The sequence below is a fragment of the Poromitra crassiceps genome (genome assembly GCF_964638095.1).
Source record: "Poromitra crassiceps genome assembly, chromosome: 2".
NCBI classification, from domain to species: domain Eukaryota; kingdom Metazoa; phylum Chordata; class Actinopteri; order Beryciformes; family Melamphaidae; genus Poromitra; species Poromitra crassiceps.
In genome coordinates, this window is record NC_139624.1 from 1,958,184 (window position 1) to 1,973,387 (window position 15,204).

The following is a 15,204-nucleotide window of genomic DNA, read 5'->3' on the forward strand; positions in this document are numbered from 1 at the left end:
CGGTGGGATGTGGATCAAAGCCAGATCCATCTCCTGTGAAAGTATGGTGGATGTTGAATGTGTAAAAGCTATTTTATGGACCCATTAGGTGGCGACAGTGCTCTCCAGAAAGGCGAGGAAAAAAGAGAGAAGAAGTCATGGGGAAACGGAAATCGCATCGGTATGCATCGATATGCATGAAGCATAACGTTAGCTGTGCCTGCAGCAGCCAATCTGCTGCCACAATTGAGCCCCTCCGTGTCCGCTGCGATAGCCCCATCCACATGATTAGTTGTGGAGTTGTTATTATTCTCAACTGGAAGCGCTGGAAGCCGGTGACAAATACACGCGGAACGCTGTAAAAAAGCTGGGTTTTCAGTGCAGAGCAAACTCAGCAGAGAGCCACCAGAGACACCAGAGACACACCCACGGAGGAGGGGTTTGCAGTAGAGGGGGGTGGGGCACGCAGGGCAGCATACAACACCGACCCAGACAGACCCAGACAGCAGGCTCGATGGACAGATTGGCAAGCTAGAATATCTGATGCCCACCAGCAGTAAATCAAGACCAGCAAGAAAGTGTAGGGTCTGCGCACGCAGGGGCCAGCGCTGCTGGTTGCAGCTAAAAAATATTATTTTACCAAACAAAATTCCTTTGTTTTCGCTGTTTTATTGAAGGAAATTATTTTTGAGGTGTCACTATATCAGAAAATATTAGCTTCAGAGTCAGTGATGTGCTTGAAATGCTTCATTTCACAAAAGGCTGAATATCTCAGCTTCTAATTTGAAACGGCTGTTTTTGCTGAAAACAACCTATCTTCTCCGGCTGATAACTAAAGAACGGAAAATGATATCAATAAACTTTTTTTTGCAGATGATAGAATAGAGTCTCATCGTTCTTTGTGCGTGTTCTGTGTTTACATAGTAATATCACACAATATTCTGTGGGCCTCGAGAAATCACTGAAAACGCTCTGAAACTCTGGCACTGGGAGCGTCCGTTCTCCAAAAGTGGCTGGCACTCAATGAGTTAAAGTCAGAATTCTGAGGGGAAAAAGAAGCATACATGTGACATCACTGACGATGTCACTGATGATATTGTCGATGGTGTACCGGAATTTGAATGTCTCGGGTCCCTAGAATTTTGTGACGTCAAAATCGGGTGATGAGCCAAAAATGGTTGGGAACCCCTCGTCTAACCTCTCTCTCTCTCTCTCTCTCTCTCCTGTCTGTCTCTCTCTCTCCACAGGCTCCAGGTACAGCATGACCATAGACATGTGGTCTAACCTCTCTCGCTCTCTCTCAATTCAATTCAATTCAAAGGGCTTTATTGGCATGATAAGGTGCATCTTACATTGCCAAAGTATACATTAGCAACACTTAGTAATTACAAAGAATCAAAAACAGAAAACAAGACATTTTGTTACCCAGTAACATAAATCACAAAATCTGAAGATATTCAAAGAGGAAGAGAAAAGAAAATTAAATGGAATGTGATAAGATAGAATATAATAGAAGACCATTGTTGACCGGAATCTATTCAGAATAATAACAGAACAGTAATAAACGGGCAGTTAAATGGTGATAGTGCAAATAGTGAGCAATTACAGTATATTAACAAAAAAATCACAGAATCTGTAAATAACCGTTGTTATTTTGAAATCTTCAGAAGAGAGAGAAAAACAAAACAAAGCAAAAAAGAATAAAATATCTCTCTCTCTCTCTCTCTCTCCTGTCTGTCTCTCTCCACAGGCTCCAGGTACAGCATGACCATGACCATAGACATGTGGTCTAACCTGTCTCTCTCTCTCTCTCTCTCTCTCTCTCTCTCTCTCTCTCTCTCTCTCTCTCTCTCTCTCTCTCTCTCTCCTGTCTGTCTCTCTCTCTCCACAGGCTCCAGCTACAGCATGACCATGACCATAGACATGTGGTCTAACCTGTGTGTCTCTCTCTCTCTCTCTGTCTCTCCTGTCTGTCTCTCTCTCTCTCCACAGGCTCCAGGTATGGCATGCCCATAGGTCTAACCTGTCTCTCTCCTGTCTGTCTCTCTCTCCTGTCTCTCTCTCCTGTATGTCTGTCTCACTCTCTCCTCTCTCTCTCCACGGGCTCCAGGTACGGCATGCCCATAGACATGTGGTCTAACCTCTCTCTCTCTCCTGTCTGTCTCTCTCTCCTGTCTGTCTCTCTCTCCTGTATGTCTGTCTCACTCTCTCCTCTCTCTCTCCACAGGCTCCAGGTACGGCATGCCCATAGACATGTGGTCTCTGGGCTGCATCCTGGCGGAGCTGCTGACGGGCTACCCTCTGCTGCCGGGCGAGGATGAGGCCGACCAGCTGGCCTGCATCATGGAGCTGCTGGGCATGCCCGGGCAGAAGCTGCTGGATGCCTCCAAGAGAGCTAAGAACTTTGTGTCCTCTAGAGGCTTCCCACGGTACTGCACGGTGAGCACGCTGCCTGACGGCACGGCCGTACTGAACGGCGGCCGCTCGCGGCGCGGGAAGCCACGCGGACCACCCGCTAGCAAGGACTGGAGCGTGGCGCTGAAGGGCACCGATGACCCGCTGTTCCTGGACTTCCTGAAGCAGTGTCTGGAGTGGGACCCCGCAATCAGGTAGGGATAAAATGATGAGCGGTTTAACATAAGATAAGATAAGATCAATTAAATTAAGTCCCACACGGGGAAAATTCACTCCCCACAACAGCTCACATAGAAGAGTGACACAACATTAAAGAACTCTAAAAATAAACAAGATGTATTCTCCAGTGTTTCCCAAAGACTGGGTCGGGACTCGGGACCTACAGCGTCGCAGGAGATTTTATTTGGGTCACCAAATAAATTTGCAGAATTTCTTCCACAGTCTTTTATTTAAAATGTGTAAGCTATATTGTTTTACTGAGAGGAAACAAAAACAACGAGATAGCCTGTTAACTCTGCCTAAATGCATTTATCAGTATTAAGTATTCAGGGTGTATATGTTTTTAATAATGTGCAAAAAACAAAGTTATGATTTACCAAATGTATATCTCTTTGAAATGGCTGGTTTACCTATTCAAGATAATATAAGGTGATGTGGAAATGACAGAAAAAATGGTCAGGAACATTAATTTATTCACATATTTGCTCTTCTCACGATTTATAGATAAGACCTATTGTGAATTGGGTCGCGATGGTTTGTAATTTAAAAATAGTGGATCCTCAGGAAAAAAAAGTTTGGGAACCACTGCTCTATACACACAGTAAAATACTGAAAATGTTTTATGATGATAAAGTTGTACTATATAAAATAAAAAAATTGCACAGTATAGTATTTTGCACAGTATAAATTACAGTATAGGAGGTGTAACGACCAGCTCGTTTGAATGACGTCACCACCCACTGATCAGGAGTTCATTCATGCCTCTCAATGTTACCACCCACAGAGTCCCATAATCCAATCACAGCCCTCTCAAAAAAAACCTGCGTAGTGTGAACCAACCTCCCGGAAAACTACTAGTAGAGTGTGTGTCAGACCAGCGAGCTGGCAGCTGTCAGTGTGTGTGCAGACGAAAACTCATCTTTAACAAGCGATCGGCGTCCGTGCGTGATAAGTCTGCGTTGTGTAGCCAAATCGTGTGAAGATATTCGTCTTTGTAGTCCGCTCTGGAGAATGATTGGAATTTCCTGGAACAGTGTACATATTTCCCCTCGGAGTTCCAAGAGTCAGTCAGCCATGGCGGATCTAGGCAGCCGAGGCTGCTGACGCAATCTCTCCTTGACCACTGACTGACTGACGGGTACCGCGAGTAGTTGTCGCTGAGACAAATTGATACAAACATTACGTACTGTGCTGTGTATCAAATTCCTCTTTTTGCTGTGTTGACTTGGGTGGATCCGGGGTAAAACCCGGACTGGATTTACTTTACGTTGCATTACCCTGTGTTTTGGAACTGGATTGAACTTTGTAACGAACTTTGTACTGGATTAACTCTGAACTGGATTGAACTCTAGTCTTGACTGTGGGGCTATTCACATACGCACTCACACACGCATGCACGCACTCACTCACTCACGCACACACACACACATGATCTGTGTGTGTAATGTTCCTTAATTTCACGTATGCAATACAGATTGAAAACTGAAGTCAGTTGTTGGCTGTTTGTTTTTTGCAGTGCTGGTTTCTTGTGTCATATTGCTATGCTATTTGCTGTTTGCTACATTGTTTGTATGGTTTGACTGAATTATTTGATTTCAAATGTATTATTATTATTATTTGTCAGACGAGACTCTGACTGGCACCCCACTTTCCCTTAAACTAAAAGGGTCAAACCCGCTACAGAGTATAGTAGTATACGATAGTATCCAGTATACGATAATAAATACAAATAATAATAATAATAATAATAATAATACTTATATAGCGCTTTTCTAGTTGGTGAAGGGCTTTGTAAGTGATGACGAGGAGTTTGTAGTTGATCCGGTAGGAGACGGGAAGCCACTGAAATTCTTTTAAGACTGAGGTGGTGATGTGCCAAGATTTGGTATGGGTAAGAAATGGGGGGTTGAGTTCTCGACCAGTTGGAGTCTGCTGATGAAGCTGGTGTTGATGTCGTGGAGGAGTGAGTTATAGGAGTCGAGATGGGAGGAGATGAATGCATGGATGAGTGTTTCGGCAGAGGGCTGTGTGAGAGAGGACCAGATCTTTGCAATATTACAGAGGTGGAAGAAGGAAGATTTGACAGTTTGGCGGATGTGGCGTTGAGAGAAAGGGTGGAGTCAAGGATATCGCCATGGTTGCGTGCCTGGAAGGATGGGGAAACAGTGGTGCCATCAGTGATGAGTGTGGGGTTGCTGATTTTGATGAGGGTGGAGTGATTTGGAGCGGATGAGAAAGAGTTCTGTTGAGTTTGAGATAATTGTGATGCATCCAGACTTTAATTGCAGACAGGCAGGAGTTGATGTGAGAGAGCGGTGGGTTGTAATAATAATAATAATAATTCATTTATTTTATATAGCGCTTTTCAAGACCCAAAGACGCTTAACAGAGAAACAAAAGACAAGCAACAGGGAACAGAAACAGGCAACAGATACAGGTAACAGGCAACAGTTAGAGAACAGTTACAAATAACAGTGGCGGTTCAGGGCAAGGTTGTATGGAGAAGCAGAGGGGAGGAAGATAACAGGAGGGAGGGGCGGGAGGGGGGGATGGGGGGGGCGGAGGGTGGTGGTTTGGAGGAGGTGGTCAGGGGTAGGGGAGGTTGTAAGCTTGGGAGAACAGTTAGGTTTTAAGTGGGGTTTTGAAAGTGGGGAGTGAGGGAGAGTCTCGGACGGTCTGGGGGAGGGAGTTCCAAAGTCGGGGTGCGGCGCGGGAGAAAGCACGGTCACCAAAGGTTTTGAGTCTGGATGGGGGGATGATGAGGGTGGCAGTAGAAGAGGATCGGAGTGTACGGGAGGGGCGATGGGGGATGAGGAGGTCAGTCAGGTAGGGGGGGGCTAGGCTGTGGAGGGCTTTGAAGGTGAGGAGGGGTAATTTGAAGTCGATGCGTTGCTTGACGGGGAGCCAGTGGAGAGAGTGGAGGACAGGGGTGATGTGATCGCGGGACCGGGTGTGAGTGAGCAGGCGGGCAGCTGAGTTTTGGACCATCTGGAGTCTATGGAGGGAACGGGAGGTGATGCCGGTGAGGAGGGAGTTGCAATAGTCGAGGCGGGAGGAGATGAAGGCATGGATGAGGGATTGAGCAGCAGGGGGGGAGAGGCAGTGTCTGACTTTGGCGATGTTGCGGAGATGAAAATATGAAGTTTTGACAACGGAGCTGACGTGGGGATCGAAGGAGAGGGTGGGGTCCAGGATGAAACCAAGGTTGCGTGCCAGGGGGGAGGGGGTGATGGTGGAGTCGTCAATGGTGAGGGTGATGGGTCCGGTTTTATTGAGGGTGGATTTGGTGCCAATGAGGAGGAGTTCAGTTTTGTCACTGTTGAGTTGGAGGAAGTTGTGGGTTAGCCAGGTTTTTATTGCGGATATGCAGTTTTCGATGTGGGTGAGGGGTGGGTTCTGGAGGGATTTGGTGCTGATGTAGAGCTGAGTGTGGTCGGCGTAGCAGTGGAAGTCCAGGTTGAATTGACAGATGATGTGACCAAGGGGGAGTATATAACAGAGGAAGAGCAGGGGGCCGAGGACTGAGCCCTGGGGGACCCCCTGCAAAACAGAGGAGAGGGTGGAGGAGTGACCGGAGAGGGAGATGAATTGTTGTCTGTCGGTGAGGTATGAGGTGAGCCAGTCCAGTGCGGTGCCCTCAACACCCAGTTGGCCCAGCCTTTGGAGGAGGATGGAGTGGTTCACAGTGTCAAAGGCTGCGCTCAGATCGAGTAGAACTAGGATGTTGAGGGCACCAGAGTCAGCGGAGGTGAGGAGGTCGTTGATGACTTTGGAGAGGGCGGTTTCGGTGCTGTGGTAAGGACGGAAGGCAGACTGTAGGGGTTCGTAGAGGTTGTGGGAGTGAAGGTGGGAGTGAAGTTGGGTGGCGACGATGCGCTCAAGGGTTTTGGAGAGGAATGGGAGGTTGGAGATGGGGCGGTAGTTGGAGAGGTTGGCAGGGTCGAGGGTGGGTTTTTTGAGGATGGGGCTGACAGCGGCGAGTTTGTAGACAGAGGGGACGTGACCTTGGGAGAGTGACTGATTGAAAAAGGCAGTGAGGTGGGGGATGAGGGCGGGGAGGCAGGCCTTGGTCAGGGGGGTGGGGAGGGGGTCGAGGGAGCAGGTGGAAGACTTGGAGGCGGTGATAATGTCGGTGATGAGGGAGGAGTCAACAGGGGAGAAGGCAGCGAGGGAGGGGGGAGGGAAGGTGATAGTGGGGGGGGGGGGGGGCGGAGGGGTTGGCGATGGAGGCAGTCAGGGAGGAGTGGATTCTGGAGATTTTGCTGTTGAAGGCGTGGAGAAATGAGTTGCAGAGTTCAGGGGAGGAGAGTGTGTTATTGTCCGGGGGTTGGAGGAACTTTTTGACAGTGGAGAAGAGAGTGCGGGGGTTCCTGTTGGTGCTGTTGATGAGGGTGGAGAAGTGGGCAGATTTGGCGGCTAGGAGTGCATCACGGTAGGAGGAGAGGTGCTGTTTGAAGAGTTCGGCGTGGACAGTGAGGTGGGTTTTCTTGTGAAGTCGTTCCAGTTGCCGGCCGGTCTGTTTCATCGTGCGGAGGTGGGGGGTGAACCAGGGGGAGGAGGAGGTGAATGAGACTGTGGAGGTTTTCAGGGGGGCCAGGGAGTCAAGGGAGTCGGTGAGTGCAGAATTGAGGAGGGTGGCATAGTCATCAGGGGAGGAGGGGGCGGAGTCAGGGGGGGGGGGGGGGGGGCAGAGGATATAGTCTGGGAGAGAGTGGGTAGGTCAATGGATTTGATGTTACGGAAGGAGATGGTGCGTTTGTTGGGGCGGCGGGGTAAGGGCAGGGGAGCAGAGAAGAGGATGCAGTGGTGGTCAGAGAGAGGGAAAAAGAGAGGGTGAGGGTTGGAGATGGGTAGAGAGGAAGAGCAGACTAGATCAAGAATGTGGCCTTTGGTGTGGGTGGGGAAGTTGATGTGCTGGGTGAGGTGAAAACAGTCAAGGAGAGAGAGGAAGTCAGATGTCAGAGGGGAGTCGGGTTGGTCAACGTGGATGTTCAGGTCACCGGTGAGAAGGAGGCGGGAGGAAAGAGAAGAAGCGATGGTGAGGAGTTCAGAGAGTTCAGACAGAAAAGAGGGGTGGGGCTTGGGGGGATGGTAAAGAAGAAGGGCAGTGATGGAGTTGGGAAGTGAGAAGGCAAGGTGTTCAAAGGAGGACATGGATGGGAGGTTGAGGTTGAGATCATTGATGAGTAGAGATTGTTTATGGAGAACGGCGAGACCCCCCCCCCCACGCCCAGAGAGGCGGGGCTTGGCGATGTAACTGTAGTTGGGGGGGGTGGCCTGATTGAGTGAAAAGAAGTCCAGGGGCTGTTGCCATGTTTCGGTGAGGAGGAGAAGATCAATGTTATCTCATTCCTGGCCATATACGTCTTTAACGTCTTATCAGGAATGTGCCTCCCAGCCAAAGACGTGTTTGACGTGTTTTTGTTTTTATTAGTGCTTACAGTAGTTCAAAGACTTCCCCAGCCTGTGACATGGTATCAGGTCCCTGGCCTCAAAGACAAAGCCGACAACACGTGAACAAACAACTACGCAGCTGTTGTTTTGAAATGGAGGAGGAGGAAAAACAGAAAACGGAGAAACGCTGCCTGTTGCAGAGAGGAGAAACGCCATTGAAACCCCCCTCGGCGCGCTGCACGAGCTGGTCGCCTTGCTGCAGGGCAGCGAACCTGGATGAGTTGTTCGCGGTAGTCGGACCAACATGATCGATCCGGTTCCAGCGCCTGGTCCCAAACCCAAGCCGGACCCCGTTCCTGTGTCCCAGGCGGAACGAGAGGAGCCATTTTTCACAGCGCATTTGCGCCGTGCATCAAAGACCCGCCGGGATTACATTGAAAGTGACTATAGGCTCTTTCAAACACAGATCACGCAAAATTGTAGTTCGGGAAGCTCGTAAAGCTTGGCAGCCTCGCCACACATTTTGTTGTTGATATATATGCATTGCCAACGATGCAGAGGCAGAGGAGGCTAGACGCTGATCTCAGACCAGTTTGGTGTTCTCCTCCTATGCTAATTTGCGGGGAGATCAATAGTGTTCCCTGGGAAGGAGGTGCGATCCAGCAGCAGCTGTGGACAGAACTCTCTCTCTGTGTGTGTGTGTGTGTGTGTGTGTGTGTGTGTGTGTGTGTGTGTGTGTGTGTTGATGTTACTCTACTGCTGCAAGGCTGCTTTGGATAAAAGTGTCTGCTAAATGACGTAATGTAATGTAAAGAGGCACACATGGGCCCCACACACACACACATTCACACTCACTCACACTGAGTAAACTGTATTGTTGAATGTAAAAAAAGCACTTCATGTATATATATATATATATATATTTTGTCATTTGTGTCATAACGAATAATATTTACATGTCTGATGTCAATATAGTTCAAAATAAAAGAATTGAGAGCGAGTTCTGCCTGAGATTGTGTCCTTTACAAAAATGCCATTTTCTCCAATTTCTCTTCTCAGAGAGACCTTTTTGGTGAAAACAGGGTGTATATAAATGGCTATAAGTAGAGTACAGAACATGCTAAAAGCTCACTTTTTTTTTCTGGTGAACCCAGAGACGTACATCTTCATTTTGAGGTATTGCAAATCACTTTGGTGCTAATAGATAATTTACTGTGGGTCTTGAAAGATGACCAACAATTATGAAAATCTTTGGCCTGAGCTAAATATTGGCAGTCCTAAACTGGCCATGAATGAGTTATTGTCCAGGATGAGTTCGGATATGATAGGTGATTTGTTGGAGAGAGAGCGAGTGTTCAGCAGGGCAAGGGAGATGGATTTGGGAGCAGGGGGGAGAGAGCGGAGGTTGTTGGGTTAGCAGAGCGGCAGGTGGTATTGACAGGAGGGCGGGAGTTAGTCCAGAGTGAGGGAATGTTAGTGTCAGCAGAGTAGTGTAGGGTCCGGTTGCGGTTATGGCGGGGTCCACGGTGGATGTAGCGGCAGCAGCGGAGGATGTTAGCCTTGCTGACGGCGGTGAAAGCAGGAGCAGAGAGACGGTGGTTATTCTTGAGTGAGTGAAGGTTGGCAGCAGAGTAGGAGAGGCGGGGGAGATATCGTGGAAGTTGGGGGGTAGGTGGAAAAAATAATGGTCCAGGTGGAAAAAATAAAAATAAAAATGGTCCAGGGGGAAAGGATAGGAGGAGCAGTAGTGAGAGTCCAAGATGGAGGTATGATATGAGGAGAGGTGACAGTAATCCAGGGAGAGTGGTGTTGACGGTTAATAGTGGCAGGTAGGGTGAGTTGTTATTGTTGCAGTTGTTATTGTTGTTGGTGTGAGGATTGTTGGTGCTGGCCCAAGACCGAGCCCGTGCGGCGGGGCAGCCCAGCCGTGCCATGGTGACAGACCAACTCCAGCAGCAGTGAGGGAAAGTGGGGTAGCGATCACTCACCTGCAGAGATGCGGGTCGGTCAGGAAGGGGCGAAGCAGATGGAGTCCAAGCAGTGAGAGTGAAGTGATAAATCCAGCGGGAGGAGTAATCCAGAGACCAGTTGATCAGCGGAGGGGAGACAGGAATGAGGAAGTGATCGATCGGTTTAATCCAGAGGGTAGTGGGGACGTGTTGATCAGCCGGGGGGAAAACGGGAATGATCAAAACGGTTTAGCAGGGAGGATGTGACAGAGAGACACGAACGAGGACGGGTGGACCAAAACAAAACAAAATAAACACACGAACAGCTAACAATAACGAAAGACGCGGGCAGAAGCGGCAGTCACAACAACAGACGCCAGCAGTGCTCTGACCCAGAAACGGGAACGTGGGGGGGATTGGTGCAGAGGTATATCTGAGTGTCATCGGTGTAGTACGGAACCTTGGGGTGTATATATATATATATATATATATATATATAGTATGCCTTGTGTGACAGTGGATGTGACAGAGGAGTGCTTGTGGAGGGAAATTAACTGTGATCAGTTGGAGAGGTTTGGAGCGAATCCACCGAGGTCTTCAAGTCTGGTGAGCAGGATGTTGAGGCTCACGGTATCGAAGGCAGCACTCAGGTCGAGGAGGATGAGGAGGTTGAGGGAACTGTAGTCAGCAGAGGTGAGGAGATCGTTGAGAACCTGACGAGTGCAGTTTCTGTACTGTGGAGTGGGCAGAAACCAGACTGGAGGGGTTCAAATAGGTTATTGCAGTGTAGGTGGGTTTGGAGTTGAGTGGCAATGAGGCATTCCAGGGTTTTTGAGAGGAAGGGGAGATTGGAGATTGGCCGGTAGTGGTTGAGGCAGGATGGATCGAGACCAGGTTTTTTGAGGATTGGAGTGACAGCGGCAGTTTTGAAAGCAGAGGGGACAGTGTCGTGGTACAGTGAGAAGTTGAAGAGGGAAATACATATGTTCTAACCTGAGATACGTAGCTACCAGCAAGTGGTTGTGATTGTAACAGTAATAACAATAGTAAAAGTAATAATAATATATATAATGGTGATATGTAATTTTCATACCGTTTCATCTCTCTGCTCAGGATGACACCCGGCCAGGCGCTCAGGCACCCGTGGCTCAGGAGGCGACTGCCCAAACCGCCCCCCACCACCTCCGGCGAGAAGACCTCCTTGTCGTCGAAACGCGGCACCATCCCCGAGACAGCCGTCACCTCCATCTCCAAGCTGGACCCCACATCCTCCAAGACCATCTCCAAGCTGGAGCCCTCCACCTCTAAGACCAGGACTAACTTGGCAGCAATCACCGATGCCAACGGGAACATCCAGCCCCGCACCGTGCTGCCCAAGCTGGTGAGCTGAGAGTGAATGCTGCATTCCAGACAACTCGGAACTGGGGATTTTCTGACCTCCTACTAGAAAAAGTACACTGGAACACCACTCAAAGTCGGAGTTCGGACTTGTAACTCGGGGGGTGGGTGGGGTGGGGGGGTGGGTGAGAATCGACCCAGACTTCAAAGATAATCAGTTGTTTGAAGTCCCGCAACACACAACAGTTTTGTGCAGCTGGAACGCTTTGAGGTTGGAGGTGGGAATTTTCAACCGGGAAATTCCCACCTCCGAGTCGTCTGGAATGCAGCAGAAGCGGCCCAGGCTCTCGGCTCAACGGCTTGGGTGAATGCCCCTGACTGAACACAAGCATCATGCAGTCTGTCCCGTCAGGGGAGCGTTCGCGCGGAAACACGCAAGCGAGTGCCGAGGTGCGTTCAGTCACACAGGGGTGCGTTCAGTCACACAGGACTGACGGCAGTCCGTTGGGTTGAAGGAGACCAGTTTGGAGTTGGGGGGTGACTGACCAGCGGCCTGGGGGTCAAACTAGTCTCTACACTCAGATTGACGAGCCAAGTCCCTCTGAGACACAAACAACGGGTTTCTTACTGTATGTGAGTGAACGGGGAGACCGAGGGCGGACATGTTGGAACTGGACCAGGACTACTTACAGTAACTGGGCTGTTCAGACAATCCACACACACACACACACACACACACCACTCTGTAGCTCCTGAAACACACACACACACCACTCTGTAGCTCCTGAAACACACACACACACCACGCTGGGTATCATTTGAAAAATTACAATACCAGTACCCTTTAAGTGAGACCAAGAGAGTACTTCATTCAATACAACAACAACAAATAAATTGCCGTCAACTCGTCACACACACCGCGCTCGACATCTCCACCACAGACTGTATGGGTTGTAGCTACTGCGGTATAGGGCCAGTCACACGTCACATTCAATGGCACGCAACCTTGCCCTGCTCAGGAGCCACATTGACCAAAATAAATCTTTGAAAGAGCCACAATCCAAAAAAGTCCATTTTCTCCCTTTAGTTTATTTGTTATTTTTATTTATTTATTTATTTTAAGTACGACTTAAAAGAGCCACAACTACCCATAAAGGAGCCTCATGTGGCTCTAGAGCCTCGGGTTGAGTATCACTGATCCGAAGAACGCTTGCGGTGATTGGCTGTGAGCAAAACCATACAAATAGTCATTTTGTGTGTGTACAAAAAGGATTGAATGCAGGTTCCGTTTGACTGGAGAAGTTTCTACTTGGTACTGGGTTACTTCAGTCGATATCTTTAAAGTCGAGCTGAAATGAAAAATTATTTTTTAAAGTGATATTAAACAGCCCCAAAATCAGTTTTTTTCTCTGACGTTCGTAATTTAATTTTTTTCAATCAGAACAGACGTTAGGGTCCATACTCCACCATTTTTTGATAGGATGAAATCAGAATGAATGGGATTACTAAAAAAAAATCAGATAACGCATGCGCAATATCATTCAGAGCCGAGCCCCACCGAGAGTACGTCTCCCCGCTCTCCACAAACAGCACAGAGGCAGCTAGCTAGCTAGCAACACAGCCTAACTCTGATTTGGCTACTAAATTTGGTAGTTGTAAAACAATTATGTCATCAACGAGCAACAGATTGTGAAAACGAATTTTGCCATTGAAAAACGTGACTTGGACATAACAAGCAAGCTATTAATCTATCTATCTATCCCCCTAGCTATCGACAGCCCCCGCTAGGCTGGCAGCTGTGTTGGGACATTTCCTTGTGGCAACTGGCCGGGCAGGGCTTCACTTAGACCAGCTGCCGTAACACAACTCCCCACCCGAAGTGGGTGTGACTTTGGCTGTCTAACATTGTATGAGAAATCGCTTCACACTAATCAATATTGTCTCTCTAGTAAGCCACACATCTACAGTGTGCTTACGTCAGCTAGAACTATCAAATTTCAACCCAATATCAACCAATAATATCATGACATGACAGCTGTCAATCAATCTTCATGGCTAGGAAGCAGGCAACATGGCTGCCTACATGGGCAGACTTTGCTAGCTCTTAAATGTTAATATACTTATAATAGCCAATAAGTATATAACATACAAAATAAAATGAACGGTAATGTAATGTAGAATGCAATGTAATTGGCATGACATGTAATTGGCTCGTTAACTCGCATTCCAGCAATTTATGCTATTTACCGCACGCTTTACAAGCGGGCGGCCAGCTCTCTGCCTCGGGGAGAAAGAGGCTGTGTGCCCGGAGTGAACCAGCCAGTGAGCACGCAGTGCACAGCGCTGTATTTACATTATACTGTGTTTGTACATAGACTGTTATTGAAACGGTAGGTTTCAGATTTGGCCGGTAAAATGCATTATTTTGCAGACTGCTGTCTCACTCTGCTCAGAGGCACAGAGCACTTGCCTGAGTCGCCTCACATTCAGTCAGTCCACCCCACCCGTCATCCCAGACACACCGACTTTCCAATGGTCAAATCAAACTCCTCCACACGCTATGTCCCGCCTCGCTACCCTGTTTCAGTTGGAATATGTCACGATAAGGAAGTCGCATGCATGCAGATGGCGTTTCAGCTCGACTTTAAGGTATGGAGTACTGATACCCAGCCCTACACACACGCATGCACGCACGCACGCACACACACACACACACACACACACACACACACACACACACACACACACACACACACAGAGTTTCCCCTCAGATAAACATGGTGCTGATGAAGGGAACAAGGCTTTTATGTGTTGAGCACAGAATCATCAACCTGTTAGCCAGATATCTTATAAAATAGCTGCTAGCTAGCTACTCTACAGTCTGTAGCTGGCCTGTTAGCATGTTAGCTTTGTGCCTGTTAGCTGGCTAACTGTTATCTTGCCAGTTGTTACTAAATCTAACCGTGTCACCATACTACCCAGAGTGCCTTGCGCCACCGAAAAAAGACGAGCAGGGGAGGGGGGGTGCTCTGCAGGCCGAGTTGTAAAGATAACTTTTCATAAGTTGTAAAGATTTCTTCGTTGTGTTTTTGAGGGCCAGATGTTATAGTATTTAATATTTTTACCCCTAAAATAAGATTTTACATCAGTAATGTACAACACTGATCAGATCAGATCAGATTGGATATAATATCTACATATCTATATATTATATATTTAAGCAGTAGATCACGACAGGCCGTGGTATATGCTTGTTATACCACACCTAAGGGTTGTGTTTCGAAAACACCTTTAGGTGTGGTATAATAAGCATATATCACAGTTTGATCACTTAAATCACTGTTTGGACGTGAGCCCCTCTTGCTCAGGTCCAAACAGCTCACCTTCGTATCAACTCTCCCATAATCGCCCCCAATAAAGTCCACACAGTGTTCAGGGCAGTAAAGTCCACACAGTGTTCAGGGCAGTAAAGTCCACACAGTGTTCAGGGCAGTAAAGTCCACACAGTGTTCAGGGCAGTAAAGTCCACACAGTGTTCAGGGCAGTAAAGTCCACACAGTGTTCAGGGCAGTAAAGTCCACACAGTGTTCAGGGCCGTAAAGTCCACACAGTGTTCAGGGCAGTAAAGTCCACACAGAGTTCAGGGCCGTAAAGTCCACACAGTGTTCAGGGCCGTAAAGTCCACACAGTGTTCAGGGCAGTGACCATTAACAGATTAATAAAGTCCACACAGTGTTCAGGGCCATAAAGTCCACACAGTGTTCACGGCAGTAAAGTCCACACAGTGTTCAGGGCAGTAAAGTCCACACAGTGTTCAGGGTAGTGACCATTAACAGATTAATAAAGTCCACACAGTGTTCAGGGCCGTAAAGTCCACACAGTGTTCAGGGCCGTAAAGTCCACACAGTGT

The 15,204-nt window shown here is 48.2% G+C and overlaps 1 protein-coding gene across 1 annotated transcript in view; it reads left to right on the plus strand.

The window, feature by feature from the left end:
• Positions 1-11,346, plus strand: part of dyrk2 (dual-specificity tyrosine-(Y)-phosphorylation regulated kinase 2) — a gene marked incomplete at both ends in the record, with an annotated part of 113,793 nt that extends 102,447 nt beyond the window's left edge. The window contains 2 exons of the mRNA XM_083655802.1: positions 2,207-2,588; positions 11,070-11,346. Of these exons, the coding sequence (XP_083511928.1) occupies positions 2,207-2,588; positions 11,070-11,346 (659 nt within the window). The remainder of the gene's footprint in view (positions 1-2,206; positions 2,589-11,069) is intronic.
• Positions 11,347-15,204: the final 3,858 nt, after the last annotated feature.